General features: G+C 45.6%; 1 protein-coding gene and 1 pseudogene across 2 annotated transcripts in view; both read left to right on the top strand.

Moving 5' to 3' along the window:
* Positions 1 to 18,131, top strand: part of DNAH9 (dynein axonemal heavy chain 9) — a gene marked incomplete at its 5' end in the record, with an annotated part of 338,080 nt that extends 319,949 nt beyond the window's left edge. Inside the window, 3 exons of the mRNA XM_081109536.1 lie at positions 2,271 to 2,453; positions 16,365 to 16,754; positions 17,455 to 18,131. Of these exons, the coding sequence (XP_080965662.1) occupies positions 2,271 to 2,453; positions 16,365 to 16,754; positions 17,455 to 17,682 (801 nt within the window). The 3' untranslated portion in view covers positions 17,683 to 18,131. The remainder of the gene's footprint in view (positions 1 to 2,270; positions 2,454 to 16,364; positions 16,755 to 17,454) is intronic.
* LOC308532558 (gamma-sarcoglycan-like) lies at positions 3,009 to 13,274 on the top strand (annotated as a pseudogene). The gene is made up of 3 exons: positions 3,009 to 3,013; positions 12,445 to 12,574; positions 12,800 to 13,274. The product of its transcript is annotated as a gamma-sarcoglycan-like (transcript).
* Positions 18,132 to 21,890: the final 3,759 nt, after the last annotated feature.

Genomic DNA, 21,890 nt, shown 5'->3' with positions numbered 1-21,890 from the left:
AGGGAGAATGAAGGAAGACAAGATCTACGTGGTGGGGAGGGAGGGGAGGGGAAGGGAGGGAGTCATATGCATTGAAGGATGCCTAGAGGAATTAAAAACCCAAACATTAGCAGTTAGTGGTTTTTTTCCCCCGCTTTGAGGAAATAGGCAAAATTGTGGGAGGATTTTCTTCTAATATCATATGGATCTGTAATGTTTAGACCCTTATGGTAAGCATTTATTACCTTCCCCAAAAGAAAAAACGGCAGAGGTGTTTGTGTAAGTAAAGTAGACCACATCCCTGGGAGCCCACTCCTCCCATCTGCCCGCTTCTCTGAGCAGAAGACGGGCTTGTGGGTGTCCCTAACAGTCCTCCCGGCCTCGGCCCGTCTCCACGCGCTTGGCGGGATCAGTGACAGAATAGAACTGTTTCCCGCATTCAATGTATTTTGGAACAATGCCTCCAGACTATCTTTTCATCTCTTTGTGAATAACGTCTGAATGGCAGCTCCCTGTTATAGGACTGTTTCTTCAAATTCTGCTCCAGAGACAGAAATATGATATAATTTCAGCCATTTGTCTTCTAGCCCAGCAGCAGCTTTCAGGTACCATTAAAATTCCATTCCAGTTGCTGCTGTGACAGCACCAGAGACCCATTTGTGACAGGGTGATGAGCTGTACTTCCCTTTTTCTAACATCAGCTCTTTTCCTAGAGAATGTATTCTATGTTAACAATACACAGCAACGCGTATATTAATAATCCTTTACATTTATATGGATTTTTTTATAGCTTTCAGATGCTGCCACATTCATCAACTCATTTTATTTGATCTCTGCATCAGCCCCGGGAGTTAGGGGAGAGGGGACAGGTGGATAAAAACGCTCTTAGAAATTTTTATAGATGCAGAAAATTGAGACCTAAATGACTTGCTAAAATTCACATAGGTAATGCATAACAGGACTGTATTCACTCAGTCAGGGTCCTTTGCTGGCAAGCAACAGAGACCAATTTAGCTGAAATAGGCAAGAAATAGCTCACTGTATCAAAGGAATTCTGGACCCAATTGCTATAGCTCAATGGTTGAGCATCAACCTATGAACCAGGAGGACAGGGTTCGATTCCTAGTCAGGGCACATACCCAGGTTGTGGGCTTGATCCCCAGTAGAGGGTATGCAGGAGGCAGCTGATCAATGATTCTCTCTCATCATTAATGTTTCTATCTCTCTCTCCTTCTTCCTTCCACTCTGAAATATATATATATATATATATATATATATATATATATATATATATATATTTATATTTAAAGTAATCCTGAGAAAGAAGTCAAGTGCATTGTCCTCTCAGGGCACTTCCATCCTGGCAGTGGCTCCAGCCACTTTTTGCCCCTGGATCCTAGTCCTGAGGTTCAAATTTTCATGTTCCTGGAAAAAAAATATCTGATTGGCCTACTTAGGTCATGGGAGGGCTGGGCCCCAGGACTGTACCCCAAAACAAGGAGGAAGAGGTAATTTCATAAACAAGATAAGGACCAGTTAAGAAGAAGATGGGGAGAGAGACATGAACCGCCAAAAACCTTAGACCGCCACTACTTGCCTCTGAGGGCCTGAAAGGCTGCACGCCTTCTTGCTGGCTTCCTCCCTCGCTCCCTCCTTCTCTGCTGGCCACAGGTCTTATGTCTGCACTTGTTTCACTTTTCTTTCTCTGCTGACAGACCTCCTGGGCTTCCTTATTACTTCAAAATGGCAGGCTCAGCCTCCAAACGCTTGCCCCCAAATAAGTCAGTATCTCGGTATCTCAACTCCAATTTGCAGGAGAGAGGCTCTGCTGTTCTCGCTCCCCTGGTTTAATTAGCTGACAGGTTGTGTGACAAAAGGCACCCTGGGGTGGGGAGGAGGTTTGCATGATAGATGGGGGTGCTTCTTCCAGGCCCCGAGGACAGAAAGCACAGTGCAGCCTCCTGGAAACTCAGAATGGAATATACATACCAGCTTCGTGCAGCCCAAATGCCTTTCCAGTTTGATTCTCACAGCTGTTTCAGTTCTGGGTTTCTCCAACTCTCAGCTCTTGGAAAAGCATGTGTTCATCTTTTCAGCTGGTTGCATAAGTCACAGCTTATGGCGAGGCCATCCGTGGTTGGTCCTCAACCCCTGACCTCGTTGACCTAAGCAAGCAGGCCAGAGGAGGGCCAGGGATGGACGATTGTCATCTTTGGTGCCTTAATACTGGACAGTGAGTCCTTCTGGAGAATTAGACCTCCTTTCTAACCCTGTGTTTCCTATGTGGGCAGGTCAAGGCCCTTCTGGAAGAAATACTGGAGCGGGTGACAGACGAGTTTAACATCCCAGAGCTGATGGCCAGGGTGGAGGAGCGCACCCCCTACATCGTGGTTGCCTTGCAGGAGTGTGAGCGGATGAACACCCTCACCAGGGAGATCCGGCGCTCGCTGAGGGAGCTGCACCTCGGCCTGAAGGTGCGTGAGGACTTGGGTGGGAAGGGCGTTGCCAGCTGGGCCACCTTGAGGAGAAAGTGGGACTGGGGATCCTGGGAGCTGGAGAACAGTTCTCCTGCAGCAATTCAAATGCCCAAGAGGGTGTCACCCCAGAAACCAGAGTCTGCTCATGCTGCAGGGCGGGTAAGACACAAGGCCTAGAAGCCTGATGCTGTGTTAGAATGAGCTATGACTGGCTGGTCGGGTAGGTGAGCTGTCCAGGAGACTACACTCTGAATGACCACCGAGACAGAAGTCTTCACACCCGAGTGTCTTCTACTGCCATAGGTAGCACCGCTTTCCCGTGAGGCAAAAAGGTGTGTTTCCGCCTCTGAGTTCCCAGGGGGCTGCACTGCGGTTTCTGTCCTCGGGTCCTGAGAGTACGGCTCTAGACGGGCATCAACCCCCAGCTCTTCCCCGTCCTCACTCTGTGACCTAAACCTCGCTGTGTCTCAGCTTCTTCGTCTGTAAAACAAGGTGATTTCACAGGGCTGTGGGAGAACTAAGTAAATTCCTTTACATGGAGTGTCGAGAACAATGCGGTAAGTACCCATAGGTATTAGCAGGAAGTTTTGTCACCCCATCAGGGGAAAGGAAAGAATTTTAATCTTTTACAACCTTGAGGTGGTTCTAAGATCCAAAGATCTGAAAGAGCCACGGTTGCACAAGCTGAGGTTTCTCCGATCGGTGAAAGAGCCTCCTATTTCTACAAGCGTTTATGTAAACAGGGTTACTTTTTGCACCATAAGCATATGGTGTCAAATGCGGAGCCCAGAGCCTAATAGGTAAGCATTGTTATAACCGTTCATCTGTAAACAGGTAAGTGGGGCCCGAACCCGTTTGGCTCAGTGGATGGAGTGTCGGCCTGCGGACTGAAGGGTCCCGGGTTCGATTCCGGTCGGGGGCATGTGCCTTGGTTGCGGGCACATCCCTAGTTTGGGTTGTGCAGGAGGCAGCTGATCGATGTTTCTCTCTCATCGTTATTTCTGACTCTCTGTCCTTCTCCCTTCCTCTCTGTAAGAAATCAATAAAATATTTTTTAAAAAAAACACATGTTAAGTGGGGAGGGCCTGCTGCCTTTCAGGAGCGGCTGAAGGTGACTTGTCAGTTTAGTAAAAGAATTGTGACCCCACACAGAGGGAAAGTGAGAGCCCACTTTTGTAGCCAACAATGAAATCTCAGCCCAGCCCTGGACGTCGGGCTGTGGTGTGCTGCTGCCTTCCAGGCCGATGGTCACGTGTGCACAGGGAAACCGGACAGGAGTTTCTTCCCGATGTGGTCCCATAGAAACTACCTAATAAACTGCAAAATCTAGGTTAGTGGGTTTTTTAAAAATCTGTTCATTTCCCTTCTGCCCCCAATATGGATGGAGAGAAATAAGGAGAAAGGTGAGATGGGAAGGGATGTCGAAAGCTGACAATGCTTCGTAATGTTTCCAAATTAGGCTCCAGCTTGTAATGAAATGAAATACAAAACTTTGTAGAACAATCTGAAGTGTAAATAAGGATTCTGCCTGTCACACTGTGCGGCTCCATTACTGTGGCAGGCAGGTATACATTAGTAATTATCTTGAGTAGATTGGTTGCAACCTTAGCCTATTGGATCCATGCAATTTGGTGCAGTCTGTTTACCCATTCGACTTCCAATTCATTCACTCATTTTTCTGCCAGGAGCTTTCCCTGAGGTTTGGTGTCAGAATTGCACAGCGTGCCTGGGAAAAGACGAGGCGGGCAGGGAGGTTTCTCTTTATTTCAGTCTAGGCGAGTGGGGCTGATCCATGAGCTCTTTGCCCTCCATGCTAGAGGGGCGCCTTCTGATGGATGAAGAAGTGAGAAACTACTCAGCTCCAAGCTTCCCACCCGAACGCTGGTGGGAAACCACGATCGGCCTTGCTGACCAGCTCACCTGGCAGGGAGCGGGGAGGAAATTCTCACTTCCTTCCTTTCCTCTCTTTCTCTTCAACAGTCACTTTAAAGTTCTAGGAGGATTTTAGGTGGAGCACAGGAGGACATGGGACAACTTACGCTACCTGGCACAGTACACAGGCAAACCCAAATGCTCTGCCCAGGCTGGGCACCAAGTTAGAAAACATCTAACTTTTTAAATCATTAAATCAACACTCTTAGCGTTTATGATAAGAAATTCTTACTTGTAATCATTCACAGTTGGCTGGATGGGAAACCATAATGCTACCCAAAATGTGTTAGCGGAACTGAGAGGCCCGGGTGACTGTGAGAACTCCAGGCACACAGCTTGTGGGGAAGGCAGGGTGGTCACCTGGGGGTGGTCAGCTGGCCACAACCATGCTTCCACAGAGAGGAATTCCCGCAGGAATTCACCACCCTGAAATCTGGCGCTCAGCCTTACCTAGTGAAGAACCAGGTCCTGCAAGTGTATCAGAGCTGACTGGTCAAGGGCCCTGACCCCCACTAACCAAATGCACAAAAGCCTGATGTACAAAACTCCCAAAGGCCAAGGCCAATTCACTCTTCACAATAACAACTAGTTATACATTTCAAAGGGTCATACAGTGGTGAAAATTCTCTGCCTGTGTAAGAAAATTACATGAGACTCCAAATTCTTAGACCTGCCCTGTACACTGCAGTAGCTGCTAATGACAGCTTAGCACTTGAAACATGGCTAGTCCCAATTCAGATGTGTCATAAGCGTAAATGAAACGCCAGATTCCAAAGATTTTTAAATGTAAAATACCTCATTAATAGTTTTATATTGATCACATATTGAAATATTTGACATTTTAGATATATTGAAGTAAATAAAATACATTGCAAAAATTAAGTTCATCTGTTTTTTGTGTTTTTTTTTTACTTTTCTAAATGTGACTACCAGAAACTGTAAAAGTGCCCACACAGCTCTCATTTGCAGCTTGCATTGTATTGCATTTTGGGGAAGTGCTGTCATAGGCGGAGCCATGGCCAGCCTAGAATCTGGGCGGGGCTGAGGACTTTTTTTTTTAATTATTCAAATGTTTGATGGCATCAGACTTTTTTCCCTATGCTTCAGAGGCTGATTATCCCTTCTGCTTGACAAAATTGGTTTCTAAGTATGTGAAAGATATTGAAACTGAAAGGCAGCTTGCAGACTTGGAGAGTTACTCCAGCTCCTTACTCTGATCCACTGCGTGTTACAGGGCATGTCTGAGAGGGGTGCCTGGCTTTGGCCCTTTAATGACTGACAGACACCACCCACCAGGCAGCTGCCCCAGCCCAAATGCCTTCGGTCTTCAGGCCACACTCCATCAGAACCTCAGGTGGATGGGCTGCGGTCACCCTCAGCCTGGAAGCCAGACAGGAAGGCGTGGAACCCATATCATTCCCACCTTCCTCACCGCTCATGTTTTATACAAAAGAAAAGTGATTGCAAAGACCATCTTCATGGAGGAATAAGCAGGCAGGAGCTCACCCCCAGGACAGGGGCAGCCGGCAGCCCCTGCAGAAGGAAGCGCATGGGTGCTGATGTCCCTGGGGACCGATGCTGGCTGCCCACGTGCCAGCCAAGAGCACCAGCCACTTCAGACACTGCAGCAGTGCCCCTCCAGACAGATGGTCTTGGCCCTCCAGAGGTTGGAGTCCTGGACTGGAGGCTACGAATCTGAGCTTTTAACAAACTCAGTGACTTAAAGCAATGAAGGCCTACCAGAAAAATAAGGTTTTTATTCTATATACCAAAGAAAGTTTATGAGAGCACTTATCGATAAGATAGATGAATACAATGGTTAAGGTCACAGCCAGGTAGTCACAGGACCCTGAAATGGGTCTTAAGAGAGGGATTCACTGTTTCTCTGTAGGTTTTCTTTTCGTTGCCTGTTGACCTGTGAATAAGTACAGATGTTCATTGGCCTGATGTGGGATCCAGGCTGGAGGAGTCTAGGGAACTGGGCTTGAGCAGACTAAGCAGGCTTGCCTAGGCTGGTGGGCATGAGTCTAAGAAGGGCCTCACTACCCAGAGTTTGGCCACAGAAACTTCCTGTCTGCCAACTCTGGCCTCCACCACTCTGGCAGCATCTTAATAAACAATTTTTTTCTGAACACCTGTCAGGAAATGCTGCCCTAGAGGCTGTGGATCTATTCTTCTCCTAAGAGGGACACAGTTCCACTTAGTGAATAGAGGGCAGCGTTCTCTCATTTCTTCTCACCCTTCCTCTGAAGACGAAGCATTTCTACTTCCGCTCAAGGTCATGGAAATATCCGAGATCAGAAACGGAAATACCAGGCCAATGATTTCTTCTTTCCCTAACTCCTTTCTGCGTCACTCTCAAACTGACAAAACCTAAACCATAGCACTTCTCTAAGGCTCCCTCGTTCGCACATTCAATTAGTAAATGCAAAATCTCTGTCACAATAAATTATAAGCAGATGTGAGAAATTCTTAAGAAAACCAAGTTACACATCTGATGTTCCTCTGTTATCAAAATGATTTCAGATTTCTGAAGGGTGTTAAAATGTAAGCATTGCATATTTTTTACTATCAGGTTTTATTTTTAGAGCATTTTTAGATTTACAGCAAAATTGTGCAGAAGGTACAGAGAGTTCCATGTCGCTCTGCCCCCTCCATGCACAGCTCTCCCTGCTATCAACTTCCCCACCAGAGTGGTCCAGCTGTTACCACTGATGAACCTACTTTGATTCATCACAGTGACCCAAGCAAGGACCATAGCTTACATTAGGGTCCACTCTTCTTTCTTTCTTTTTTTTTTTTTTTTTTACTGATTTCAGAGAAGAAGCAAGAGGGAGAGAGAGATAGAAACATCAATGATGAGAGGGAATCATTGATCGGCTGCCTCCTGCATGCCCCCCATTGGGGATTGAGCCCACAACCCGGGCATGTGCTCTTGGCCGGAATCGAACCCCGACCTCCTGGTTCATAAGTCAACGCTCAGCCACTGAGCCACGCCAGCCGGGTAGGGTCCACTCTTGATGCTGTACATTCTGTGGATTTGGAAAAATGTGTAATGACATGTATCCACCGTTATAGTGTCTCAGAGACTAGTTTCACTGCCCTAAAAATCTTTTCTCCTGCATATATTTTAACCTTAAGCACATCATTCCTTATCACAACTGAAGTCACAGAAGTAGATGCTCATGTGACATCACTGTTGTCAGAGTGGCACTTGGCTGTAGGAGGCATGCTAACCCAGAGTAAGGAATGGACTCAGCCAGGGAAATACCCAGGAACACAGGACTTCACTGTATAAGCAAATGACGGTGGCCGGCAGAGCCAGTCCCATCTGAGTCTCTCTCTCACAGCCCTCAGAAGAGGTGCCAAAGGACAGGGCATCTTCACCACTCTGTTTCCAGTACTGCTGACCCAGTCTGTCAGTCATGTTATGGGACGACTCCAGGATGGGGGACATTTACTCCCAGTCTACCGACATGGCAGACAACACTCACATGTATGATATATTTCCATAGACACACCCAGATTGAACAAAACCCCAGAGCTTTGTATAATCATGTAAGTAAAATGGCCATTAAAAAATTCTTAATTTTTTAATTTTAAAAAGGAAAATAAATATGGCCCATGTATTTTTTTTTAAGTCTCTTGGACTTTAATTTTGTAATGAGTCTTAATTTGTCTGCATATCTTCTTAACTACAGTTTGGCAAGCAAGTTTGTGTGAGAGTATGCCCCCCAAAAAAACATGTTTTATTAAAACTGCAACAAGTAGAGCCCTGGCCAGGTCACTCAGTTGGTTAAAGCATTGTCCTGATACACCAAGGTTGCAAGTTCAATCCCCGGTCAAGGCATATACAAAAATCAACCAATGAAAGCATAACTAAGTGGAACAACAAATCGATGTTTCTCTCTCTCTCCCTTCCTCTCTCTCTATAAAAAATCAATACTTTTGCCGAAACCGGTTTGGCTCAGTGGATAGAGCGTCGGCTTGCGGACTGAAAGGTCGCAGGTTCGATTCCGGTCAAGGGCATGTACCTGAGTTGCGGGCACATCCCCAGTGGGAGATGTGCAGGAGGCAGCTGATTGATGTTCCTCTCTCATCGATGTTTCTAACTCTCTATCTCTCTCCCTTCCTCTCTGTAAAAAATCAATAAAATATATTTTAAAAAAAAAATCAATACTTTAAAAAAAAAACTTAAATATAGCCCTAGCCAGTTTTGTTCAGTGGATAGAGTGTCGGCCTGCGGACTGAAGGGTGCCAGGTTCGATTCTGGTCAAGGGCAAATGTCCAGGTTGTGGGCTCAATCCCCAGTGTGGGGCATACAAGAGGCAGCCAATCAATGACTCTCTCATCATTGATATTTCTATCTCCCTCTTTTCTCTTTTCCTCTCTGAAATGTAGCTAATGTGACTAAGGAAGGAATATTTAATTTTATCATTTTAATTCACTTGCAGTTAAGTAGCTACATAGGGCTAGTAGTCATTGGATTGGACACAGTAGACCTAAGGCAGTGGTTGGCAAAGTGCAGCTCAGCAAACCACAGCTCGCAAGCCACATGCGGCTCTTTGGCCCCTTGGGTGTGGCTCTTCCACAAAATACCGACTTCTGTGCATGGGCCACGAAGTTTCAATTGCACTGTAGGTGCGCTCCCGCACGTGGTATTTTGTGGAAGAGCCACACTCAAGGGGCCAAAGAGCCGCATGTGGCTCATGAGCCGCGGTTTGCCGACCATGGATAAGGCATCTGTATTGCATGAAATGTAAGGCCCAAAACAATGGGTAGGGACTTGCCTACCAGCTATGTCCTCTAGGGAGGATGTCAGATAGTTTTCCCAGAAGAAGAGTCCCTCATCCTGCGCAAAGGTGAACTGAAGCCCCTCTCCACTAAATGGTTTGAGCTCTTAAAGGCCATTGTTTTGGTCCATTGCAAATACTTCTACCATGGACCGCCCTTCTGGTTCTCTTCTCTGGGGGGTATTAGTCAGGTCAGGCTGCAATAACAAAATACCACAACCTGGGGGTGCTTAAGCAACAGGCATTTATTTTCTCACAGTTCTCAAGGTTTACACATGGCCACTTTCTCTCTCCTCTTCATATGGCCAGAGGGGAGAGGGAGGGAGGAATATGAGAGAGAGATTGATCTTCTAAGGCCACCAATCCTATTGGACTAGGTCCACCCTTAAGATCTCATTTAACATTAATTACCTCCTAAAGGCCCATCTCCAATACAGTCATACATACAAATTTGGTGGATACAATTCAGCCCATAGCAGAGGTTTCTCTCACCTGTCAACTCTGAGGGTTGGAGGTGCCTCCCATAGACAAGTTGCTGCATTAGCCTGACTGGTGTGGACCTAGAGCAGTGGTTCTCAACCTTGGCTGCACATTAGAATCACCTGGGAATCTTTTTAAAATCCTGATTTCTGGGCCTCATCCTCCGGAAATTCTGTTTCTTGGTTATGGGGTGGGGCCACAACGGCAACAGCAGGCAAGCAAGCTACCAAGGACAGGGGTGTAAGCGTGAGCACCTCCTGCCAACCCAGAACCTCTTGGGTGGGGCCCCAACATTAGTAACAAAGAAACAGAATTTCCGGAGGATGAGGAGAAATCAGGGTTTTAAGAAGATTCCTGGGTGATTCTAATGTGCAGCCAAGGTTGAGAACCACTGACCTAGTGGTTCCCCCAGCCACACCCCTTCCCTGCTTCGTGGCGCACCAACGCATTACGTGAGCGGCTTTGCCTTGCTTGTTATCACTTTCATGCACCTGATTCGATTCTCTTTCATGAATGAGCGAAGTGAAGTGGCATTAAGGCTACTGAGCAGTGGGACTGTGTCCTGTTTTTGGGCATCACCCATCATGTCTGTTAGAAAAGGAGTGTTGAGAACCACTGATTCGGGCCTCCCAGCCCTCCTGCCTCCCTAGACGACACTGTGCACAGCCACTGCCCTCTCTGCGCGATGCAGCCCCCAGCGCTGCCAAGACATGCCTGCCACAGCCCTGCCCTAGCCCCTTTGCCTCGCTATGGCTTTTCCCCCCTTAGAAACACACCTGTACATGTACCTTGTTAATAAGCCTTTCTCTGACCTGTGCCACCTGATGGTGTTCACTGTACTCGTCTACGCTTATACAAGAAGAGCCAGCAGTGCTCCTGGATCCATCTACACTCAACCGCATCTCTTAAAAACTGCTCTGAAGTCATCACTCAAGCCTTTCCACAGATATAAACCCTGCTTCCTCAGTTAGACTATCAGCTCAGCAAGTAAGGATTCTTCTCACTGTTCCACATTTCTGGGAGAAAAGAATTAGGATAGCCCTCGCTGTGTGGCTGTGTGTCTAAGAGCAAAGGTGACATGAGGAGGAGAAGGGAGCTCAGCTGCTCGGCTGCACCCATCCACTCCTCAGTAGGTGTCGTTCTGTTGAAAGTAATTTGCGTGTTCACCACTGCAAATCCCGTGTGGCCTGGGAAGAAGTCAGTGTGCTTGCCTTTATAAATCAGGGATTTAGAAAATTACACACATGCACATTCATCGGTCCATTAAAGGTCCTTGGCTTGATGACGTTAAGGTTTTCAATAATTCCTTTTCCACACCGAGAGCTCCTTTTTGGCCCAAACAGAGACGGACCCTGGTTACAAAAGGAAATTTTTGTAATTGTGATAGTAACCTCTGTGAAGTATTGAATTGATGCTTAAAAGGGACTTATCCGGTTTTCTTTTTATGGCCGACAAACCAGATTTACCTTAACTAGAAAACCAGACAATATGTGAAAACGACAGGTACCCCAGGACTGTGGTACTTGGGAAAAGGGAGATAAGCCCAGGCTCCGTGGCTCCGTGTTTGAGCATCGACCTATGAACTAGGAGGCATGATTCGGTTTCCGATCAGTGCCCAGGTTGTGGACTCAATCCCGTGTGGGGTGTGCAGGAGGCAGCCAATCAATGACTCTCTCTCATCATTGATGTTTCTATGTCTCTCTCCCTCTCCCTTCCTCTTTAAAAAAAAAAAAAGAATAAAAGGAAACAAGAAAGGTTTCCCCTCATTGAATGAGCCCCTCATTGTATAAACTTACTGTGTGGAGAAAGCCTCAGGAAAGAGTCCCAAATTCTGCTGAACTAAGGAAGCAAGTGAGTTCCCAGGGGCCAAGGACCAGTTGCAGAGTAGAACACCCAAGGCAGGGACTGCACAGAGCTCCAGAGATCTGCAGATGCACCCCAAGACTGGGCTGGCTACTGCTCCGCACATGAGTGAGAAAAAACTTCCAAAGCTGGGAAAGACCACCAGAAAGGAGCAGTGCCAACAATTACCAGCACTCACACAAAGCAGAGAACAGACTGCGTTCCCACTAGCCAGAGGAGAAAAGACGCACACAACAGGAGGTCTGAGGGAGAAGCCTCAGGAGTGGGCTAAGTTGGACCTAGACTAAAAGCCGGTCTAGACCCTCCCTGCTTCCCACTAACACAAAGCTGAAGTGCAGGCTTCTGACCCATCCATTGATTTAGAGTGAGTTAACTACAAGCAAAAAAATACATTCCAGCACTTTTTAAAGGAATAAGACAAAAGCTAGCACTCACGTATGTAAAATTCACAGCATTTGACATAAAATAAACAAATTATAGGCTTATAAAGAAGCAGGATTCCATAGCCAGGAGAAAAGCTGATCCATTGAAATGGAGCCAGAAATGGCAGGGATGATGGAATTAGTAGACAAGGATGTTGAGACAACTATTATGAGTTTGCTCTATATGTTCAAGAAGATAGAAGACAATAAGGCCATAATGAAATGGCAAACAAAGATATAAAAAAAGACAGTGAAATATATGAAGATGAAAAATATATTATCTGAAATGAAAAAAAAATACTTTGGAGAATTAACAATTAATTATGTAGTGCAGAAGAAAATATTGGTAAGTGAAAATAGAGTAGTGAAACTATCCAAATGAGGGGAAAAGAAAAAAAAAGAGCTCTTCTGGGGTGAAATGACTGCTTAAGTTTGGAAGCTCAGGAAAGTCCCAATGCAGGACTCCTGGCCACATCTCCCTGCCTAGCTTTTTCCCAGCCTCTCCTCAGGCACCTCAAGTCTGTGCCTCTTTCCCTGTGCCAAAAAAAAAGCCTGGGACTCATTTCTGCTTCTACAGTCTACTCAGAATGTGACTGTAAATGCACACAACTCTGAAGGAAGATTAAAAGTGGGTCCCAAGCCCTGGCTGGATTGGCTCAGTGCATAGAGCGTAGGCCTGAGAACTGAAGGGTCCCAGGTTTGATTCCAGTCAAGGGCACATGCCCAGGTTGCAGGCTTGATCCCCAGCATGGGCCATGCAGGAGGCAGCCAATTGATGATTCTCTTTCATCATTATGTTTCTATCTCTCTCACTCTCCCTCTCCCTTCCTCTCTGAAATCAATAAAAACATATTTGGAAAAAAAAATGGGTCTCAAAATGGTAAAAGTCCAGAGTCAACAGTTTCAGATCAGTTCCAAAGAAGGCAAACCACTGTTTACTGCTGATGAAAGTGAAGTTGAGGTTGGTGCTGATAGACTTGGAGTAACTGGGCCTGAAGGGGCTCTTTTTGAACTTTCAGTGGAAACACCTCTCGTTAGAGCTGACCCATTTCAGGAGTTGAGATTGGAATCTCCCACACGAAGTCTAAACATGGATGCCCCAAAGGTGTTCATATGAAAGCTCATGCTGGGAAAATCAAGGCCCTTTCTCAAATGGACATCCTTTTTCATAGTAATGATGGGATGCTTGTGCTTGAAACTGAAACTGTATGTTTACCCACGTTGGTTCAGGGAACTCCGGGTCCTGCTGGCAGCTCACAAAGGCTCTATGAAATTTGTGTGTCCAGATGGGAAGCTTTACCTGTCTGGCTGGCGCAAGTACCACATGATATGAAAACAGTCACATCTGTCCCTAAACCACCCACATCTTCCATGGAGAACCTGCCTTGTTTCAGTGAACTTTAGAGATCTTAAGCCTTCACACTTAGAGCAACTTGACACCCTGGGAAACTGAGGTGGCAGATGGAAGTAAGACACACTTTCAAAAGGAACTCAAAAAGGAAACTGTGGCTGAAACCGGTTTGGCTCAGTGGATAGAGCGTCGGCTTGCAGACTGAGAGGTCCCAGGTTCCATTCCGGTCAAGGGCACGTACCTGGGTTGCGGGCACACCCCCAGTAGGAGATGTGCAGGAGGCAGCTGATCGATGTCTCTCTCATCGATGTTTCTAGCTCTCTATCTCTCTCCCTTCCTCTCTGTAAAAAATCAATAAAATATATTTTTTTTAAAAAAAAGGAAACTGTGCAAATGAAAAGGTTCAGATGAATGGTGTGTGGGTGGTAGATGCCAAAGCGAAAGAAATAACAAAAGAATGTGTTCATTCTACTAGATTGATTTTCATCCAGACCTTGTGAATTTTCTTTTCCTTTCTTGTACGTGTCAATCTACAAGGAAATAGTGAATTGCTGTGTGGAATTAATTTATGATGTTCAAGTGTGGATATCTAACTCCCCCAAAAGTAGCATTGGTCAATACTAAGATGCCCCAAAATTCTATGATGTGTTTTCATTATATCACCCAAACCTGTGAGTTCTCTCTTAATTTTAATGTGAAGTATGTAAAGTTTCACAAGAAAATATATTTTAAATGGACTGTAAGGTTGATCTGATTTTCAATATGTAGTCAAATAAATTATACAAAATTAATCATGATTTCTTTATAGTCAATGAGCAAAAATCAACCTATATCCCCCCCCCCCCAAAAAAAAGACTAAACATAAGTGTGTGGAGCATCAGTGACCTGTGCAATCATCTGTCACAGGTATAATTAGAGTCCTAGGAGGAAAGGGTTGAGCAGGGGAAGGTAAACAGAAAAAAAATTAACTTGAAGAATTGAGGACCACATTTCTGCAAATTTGATGAAAACTATAAACCCATAGGCACAAGTCCCACACAATAAGTCTAACGAAAACTAGGTAAAGATACCTCAATAAAGTTTCTTAAACCCAATGGTAAAGAAAAATCTTAAAAGCAACCAGAGGTAAAAATAGAAAATATATACAAAGGAGGAAAAAAAATGACAGCAAATGTTTTGTAGGAACCTATGCAAGCAGAAGACAGTGGAGAGGTATTATTAAAGTACTAAAAGAAAGTACCAAAAATATTCAGAAAGGTCACAGGATACAAGATAAGCACACAAAAAATTAATAATATTTCTATATACAAGCAATGAAAACATGGACACCAAAATTTAAACCATTTAACCACTCAAAAATTAAAATACTTGCATGTAAATATAACAAATACAGGACTTGTATACTCAAAACTACAAAACACGTAAAAGAAATTAAAGGATATATAAATAAATGGAGGGCCATATACTATTCATGGACTGGAACATAACACAGTAAAGATGTCATTTCTATTCAAATGGATATACAGGTTTAATGCAATTTCTATCAAAATCGCAGCAAGAACCTTTTGTAGATACAGAAGAGATTATTTTAAAATTTATGTATAAAAACAAAGAACTAGAAGAGTGAAAACAATTTTGAAAAAGAATAAGGTGGGGGAAAAGTAGTTTACCTAATTTCAAGACTTATTACAGTATATAGATAGGATAATTAAGACTGTGGTACTGGGTAGAAGGATAGATACCCAAAACAGAATAAAAAGCTGGGAGGGGCTATTATTCTGCCTACTACACATACTATGGAATACTACTCCAAAATAAAAAGGAATGAACTATTTGATATATGCAAAAACGTGGATAAATTTTTAAAGAATTAAGCTGAGTAAAAAAAGGCAATCCCAAAAGGTTTCAAACTCTATGATTCCAATTACATAGTATTCCTGAAGTGACAAACTCACAGAAATGGAAACTAGGACAGTGGTCACTAGGGGTTATAGAAAGGATGTGACAGGAGAAAATTGGATGTGACTATACAACGAATCCTTGTGTGCCCGCCATGTTCCGCGCCGCCCCCTGGTGGTCAGCACACGTCATAGCGAGCGATGGAACTCCCAGTCTCCCAGTCGAATTCCCGAGGGGACACTGTGCATATTAGCCTTTTATATATATAGATGTGCATCTGCAATTATCTCAAAATAAAAGGTTTAATTTAAATAAAAACCAGAGGGAATAATTTCCAACAAATGTTATGAGGCCAGAATTAACTTGATACCAAAGACATTATGAGAAAAGAGAATGAGAGATGAGCATTCTTCATACACACACAAAGCTGAAGCCTGAGGATCTATATTCCCCCAAATCAAGGATTTCCTTCAGAAATCAAACTATTAGCCCTAACTGGTTTGGCTCAGTGGATAGAGCATCAGCCAGCGGACTGAAGGGTCCCAGGTTCGATTCCGGTCAAGGGCATGTACCTTGGTTGTGAGCACATCCCCAGTGGGGGGTATGCAGGGGGCAGCTGATCGATGTTTGTCTCTCGTTGATGTTTCTAACTCTCTATCCCTCTCCCTTCCTCTCTGTAAAAAAATCAATAAAATATATTAAAAATAAAAAAGAAATCAAACTATTAGGTGACTCTAAGGAACCCTCTTCCAATGGCTAAATGAAATTCGTAAAGAAAGTTTTTCAGTGAAAACCATCTGTAAATTAAACTGTGTAACCTTATGTTTCTAAGCTGCATGCAAATGCTGGCGAAGAGTCATGGAGTTTGTTTTGGATGGGGTTGAATCGGCATGGAACCCACCGGTGGTTTGAGGTCTGCAGTGGACGGGTCCACTACCACCAGTAGGTAGGCGTAGACTGATGTAACTGGAGCAGGGAGAATTTTAAAGGACCAGCCTTGGATGAAACAAACCTTGCAAATAAAGTACTAGATGGGACAGTCATTGCGTCGCCCACCCCTGGAGTCTTCCCCTGTCTTTCTGAGGGCCATGAGCCAGAAATCCACAAGGCTGGCTGTTTGCAGGGACTTGCTGCCCTCTCACTTTCTCCTCCCATTCTTTGTCTTCAGGGGGAGCTGACCATGACCAGTGACATGGAGAACTTAGAGAACAACCTGTACCTAGACACCGTGCCAGAGCCCTGGGCCAGACGAGCCTACCCTTCCACGGCAGGCCTGTCCGTCTGGTTTTGGGACCTCCTCAGCCGAATCAAGGAGTTGGAGGCTTGGGTAGGCGACTTTGCAATGCCCTCCACAGTGTGGCTGACAGGCTTCTTCAACCCCCAGTCCTTCCTGACCGCCATAATGCAGTCCATGGCCCGCAAGAATGAGTGGCCACTAGACCAGATGGCCCTGCAATGTGACGTGACGAAGAAGAATAGAGAGGATTTCAGAAGCCCTCCTCGGGAAGGAGCCTATGTCCATGGCCTCTTCATGGAAGGTGCTCGCTGGGATGCACAGGTAAATCCTGGGAGGGGCCACGGGACACCCTCTGTGAGCTGGTTAAATACACACTGCCTCCCATAAAGTGTGCTTACTAAAAGGGGTATTCCTGAATCTTCTGACCTAGATAAATCTTTCCTTGAGGTTGACAAGCCATTTGAGGCAACCAGGGATGGTGCAGAGAACACAGGCTTGGCAGAGGGAGGGGAGAAGGTAAAAGCAACAGCTCTGATTCCTATTCTATGGATGAAGATGGAGCATAGCTTCCTCTGCTCAAAAGTCAAAGTGCTCTAGAGGGTGGATGAGGTCACATCAGAAACTAGAACAGGATATAGCCAAAGGCTTACAATCGAAAGCATTTGCTGACAGCTGTGTCTTACTCATCTTTACCCCAGCACCTAGCATGACATCTGGCAAATAGTTACATTCAATATACTTATGAAATGAATGAATCAAAAAATAAAACTCAGGTAGACTCAAAGGGATTAATTTGTTTATGAAAAATGTCAGCTTTTGGAACTCTCCTTGCAAAAGTGATTTAGGCCAGAAAGCAGCATCAGATGCATCCCACTGCAGGTTGCTGAAAGAACCTGTGAGGGGAAGGCATAGAGGCAGCCAGCCCTTCCCAGTCTCATCTCCTGGATCTTCTGCAGGAGCAGGCCGCTGGCTGAGCTCTGGGTCTGATCTAACGTGGCTTTCCTCACATTCTTGTCCTCAGGCTGGGGTCATTACAGAGGCCAAGCTCAAGGATCTGACACCCCCGATGCCTGTGATGTTCATCAAGGCCATTCCTGCAGACAAGCAAGATTGCCGCAGTGTCTACGCTTGTCCTGTATACAAGACATGTCAGCGGGGACCCACCTACGTGTGGACTTTCAACCTGAAGACCAAGGAGAACCCATCCAAGTGGGTTCTAGCTGGAGTAGCTTTGCTTCTCCAGATTTAGCTTCCTGCAGAGCCACCGAGAAAACAAGGCCAGGCTGGAGACTGCCCAGAGGGACAAGTAGCTGAGGGTGATCACAGACACATAAAGACAAGAAATGATAAGCACTCACAATTCTGTACAATCCTTTTAGCCTTGTGCTCTGTTAAGGAATGTTTTCTTCATTTGATTACTTATAGGAATAAAGAGATAGGCTCGACTCTTCTGGGCTAGGCTTAGCTCTCTTCAGAAGAGCCGAGCGTAGCCAGAAAACTAACCCCACAGAGCTGAGTCTGAGATGTGCCTTAAACGGGTGGTGAGCTGGAAGAGTGTGGACCTAGGAGCTAGGGGAGAGGCATTTCCTAACACTGAACCTTCCCTAATAAAGTGACTTATTCTCCAACTGTGTCTGGTCCAGGCTTTGAGTTGCAGGGTCATAAATGATCCTTAAGGGCTGAAGAGAAAAAAGCCCCAAGCACGAGCCCTGACGCTGTTGCAGGCACCTATGCGCCGCGCTCTGGCTCCCAGCTGCTCCACAGAGGAGCACCATTGGCATCACCCGTACATCAGTCTGCTTGTTAACAAGCTGCCCAGGTGCGTTGTATGCACACTAGGGTTTAAGAAGCATTACTCTGGACCAGGAGCCACCACACATCTTCTGTAAAGGATCATGGTAAATATTTTAGGCTTTGCAGGGCATATAGTTTGGTTGCAACTACTCAATTCTGCCACTGTAGCCCCAAAGCAGCCATAGACAATACAGAAACAAATGGGTTTGGCACAGTCCAACAAGGTTTGTCTACAAAAGCAGACAGTGGGCCATACTTTGCTGATCACTACTCTAGAGAATATCCCACACATACATTCACACATATTCAATACATTTTATCTAACACCTGCCATTTGCTAAGAACACACTGTGAATAATAGGCTGTTTCCTGTATCTCTGTCATCCATCAGATCATCAGGAGGGAACCAAGAAGAAACCCTTCACTTAAAGCTGTTTAACCTAGAAGTTTCCGAGAATTTACTCTGTGGAATGATTTTTCATTGGGAGCTCAAAGAGTTCCACAGTTTTAGTGTTTTAAAGAACTCCATGGCTAGGCTTCTTTGGTAAGAAGAATTGAGGAGGGCCCAGTAACCCTTTCAGGACCTCTGCTCCCACATATCGTGCAGACTTTTCTGGATTGAGCAGGCATCAGAGTCCCGTGGGAGGGCTTGTTAACAAAGAGATTGCTGGGCCCATCCTTTAGAATTTATGGTTCAATAAGTCTAACAACTTGCCAAAGCAGCTGGTCTGGGAACCACACTTTGAGAACTCCTGATTTAAAACATAAAAAGCAGGCCTGGCCGTTGTGGCTCAGCTGGCTGAGTGTCAGCCCATGCACTGAAAGGTAGCTGGTTAGACTCCCAGTCAGGGCACATGCCCAGGTTGGGGTTTTGGTTTGGACCTGGGTGCATGTGGGAGGCAACCGATGTTTCTCTCTCTCCCTCTCTCTCTCTAAAATCAATAAAAACATTTAAGTATTTTTTTTAAAGCATAAAATCCCACAATCCTACAAATCTGCAGAATCTCATGCTTATTCCATCCTGATTTTCCTGCTTTCTGCCCTGTGGTTCCTGCATCACCTAAAAAGAGGCCTTATTCCTCATCTTCCTGATAGAAGGAAGTTAACAAATGCCTCTGGAATACAGGAATTCCAACTTCAGTTTGGTCTCTCCTCTCTTCAACCAGTAATATAGTTCCCATTGTTTGCCAACTACCAGTTTCTTATCTACAGGTTGTGTTTTCAGCTCTGTCCTCCTCAGTAGCATCCTCCTCCCTGACCCTCACACCAAGGACAGAAAAATAAGAGCAGGCCAGGGGAAGGCCCAGGCGGAAGGAGGGTGGAAGTCTCACTCGCTGGAGCAGGACACTTTGGGGCACATAACTTTTGGAGACAAGGACAAGTGGGCAGGTTAGATATATGTGTTCATAAAATTCTAGATAGCACTATAAATACTATTGATTTCTTCCTAATACCTACAAACAAAATTAAATAATAAAGACATTTTTTAAGGCACAGAACACTTTGGCAAAAACGATAGCCTAAGCCAGTGGTCAGCAAACTCATTAGTCAACAGAGCCAAATATCAACAGAACAACGACTGAAATTTCTTTTGAGAGCCAAATTTTTTAAACTTAAACTATATAGGTAGGTACATTGTTATTAACTTAATTAGGGTACTCCTAAGCTTGCCTTTGCTAAAAACGTCTTCAGTCTGATTGAGGTATGTTCGCTGAGGTCAACCCCTTCCAACTCTCCCATCCACACTTGTCTTGTATACTTGTTTCGTCTATCTCCTTTCGTTCATCCTCTCTATATGTCCAAACCATCTCAACATACCTTTCTCAATCCTCGACACTACATCTTCTTTCACTCCACAATGTTCCCTAAAATTAATAAACTTTAAAGTTTTAAGTCTTAAACTATAGGTATGTTGAAAAAACTTGGTATCATACTTTTTTTAAAATATATATTTTATTGATTTTTTTTAGAGAGAGGAAGGGAGAGGGATAGAGAATTAGAAACATCGATGAGAAACATTGATCAGCTGCCTCCTGCAAGCCCCCTACTGGGGATGTGCCTGCAACCAAGGTACATGCCCTTGACCAGAATCGAACCTGGGACCCTTGAGTCCGCAGGCCAACGCTCTATCTGCTGAGCCAAACCGTATAGGCTGATATCATACTTAATAACGATATTATTTATTGATAAAATTAAATTCCTTACAATTTACCTTACAATATCCATAAAATTAAATCATGACAATGACTGACAAACACTAATGTAAACAATGGCCTTGCATCTCCTTGGAAAGTTTGGGTAATTCAGGTTTGTATGTTGTTTTTAATTTTAGGCATGATTCCAGGTTCCCATCAATAAGATGACTTCTCAATTTACTCTTGATAAGCTTCATGCTTGAAAATGATTGTTCGCATAAATATGTAGACCCAAATAAGGAAAGAACAGCAAACGCTAGTTTTTTCAGTTGGTTATATGAGTCAGGAATACTACTCCAGGTGTTAAAAATCAACATATCTTCCTTCTCCAGGTCTGTCAAAGCAGACCACTTGTGCTGTGAACTAAGTGCACATTTGTTTTTCTCCAATATTTCTGTATCAGCAGAAAGACGTTCAAATTTCAAGCTCCACAGTTGTTTTTTAAATCCAGCAATTGCATTTCAAAGTTGCCAATGTCAATATTAAAGGGAGAAAAATTTAATTCTGTTACAGTAGCATTGAGAGGTTTTTTAACAAAGGCTAACTTCGCTTTGCTGTTTCTGAATTCCTGAAACCTGTTGAGAAAAGCTTCCCTCATATTTAAAATTAGAGACCCGGTGCACAAAAATTTGTGCACTGGCCGGGGGGGTGGGGGGGGGCATCCCTCAGCCCCATTGTGCCCTCTCGCAGTCTGGGACCCTTCGGGGGATAAGGACCTGCTGGCTTAGGCCTGCTCCCAGGTGGCAGAGGGCAGGCCCAATCCCTAGGCGCCTGCCCCGCAGCCCCTGGTCGGGCTCAGAGCAGGGCCGATTGAGGAGTTGGGGCGCCGCCCCCTGTCATGCACAGAGCAAGGCGGATTGGGAGGTTGCGATGCCACCCCCAGTCATGCTCAGGGTAGGCTGATTGGGTGTTTGGGGCACTGCCCCGTCACACTCAAGGCAGGGCCGATGGGGAGGTTGTGGTGCCACCCCGTCACACACAGAACCAGCCAATCAGGGGGTTGGGGAGCTGCCCCCCGTCAGGAACAGAGCAGGGCTGATGGGGGGTGTTGGGGCGCAGCCCCGTCATGCTCAGGATAGGAGCGATCAGGTTGTGGTGCCCCCACCCTGTCACACACAGAGCAGGGCCGATGGGGGTGGGGGGTTTGGGCACCACCTCCTGTCACCCACAGAGCAGGGCCAATCAGGGGGTTGGGGTGCTGCTCCCTGTCACCCACAGAGCAGGGCTGATCAGGGGGTTGGGGCGCCGCCCCCTGTCAACCACAGAGCAGGGCCTATCTGGGGGTTGCGGCGCCACCCCCATGACGCTGCTTCAGGGGCCAGGAGGCTTCTCTGCTCCACTGATTCTGGGGCGGGAGGCCTCTCCGCTCCGCTGATCCTGGGGCCGAGAGGCCTAGCGGCTCCGCTGATCCCGGGCTGGAAGGCCTCTCCGCTCCGCTGATCCCGGGCCCAGGAGGCCTTGCAGCTTT

Source organism: Myotis nattereri (genome assembly GCF_964212035.1).
Source record: "Myotis nattereri genome assembly, chromosome: 16".
Lineage (NCBI taxonomy): Eukaryota > Metazoa > Chordata > Mammalia > Chiroptera > Vespertilionidae > Myotis > Myotis nattereri.
The sequence above is the reverse complement of the archived record's forward strand: the minus strand, read 5'-3'. Positions and strand labels throughout refer to the sequence as shown.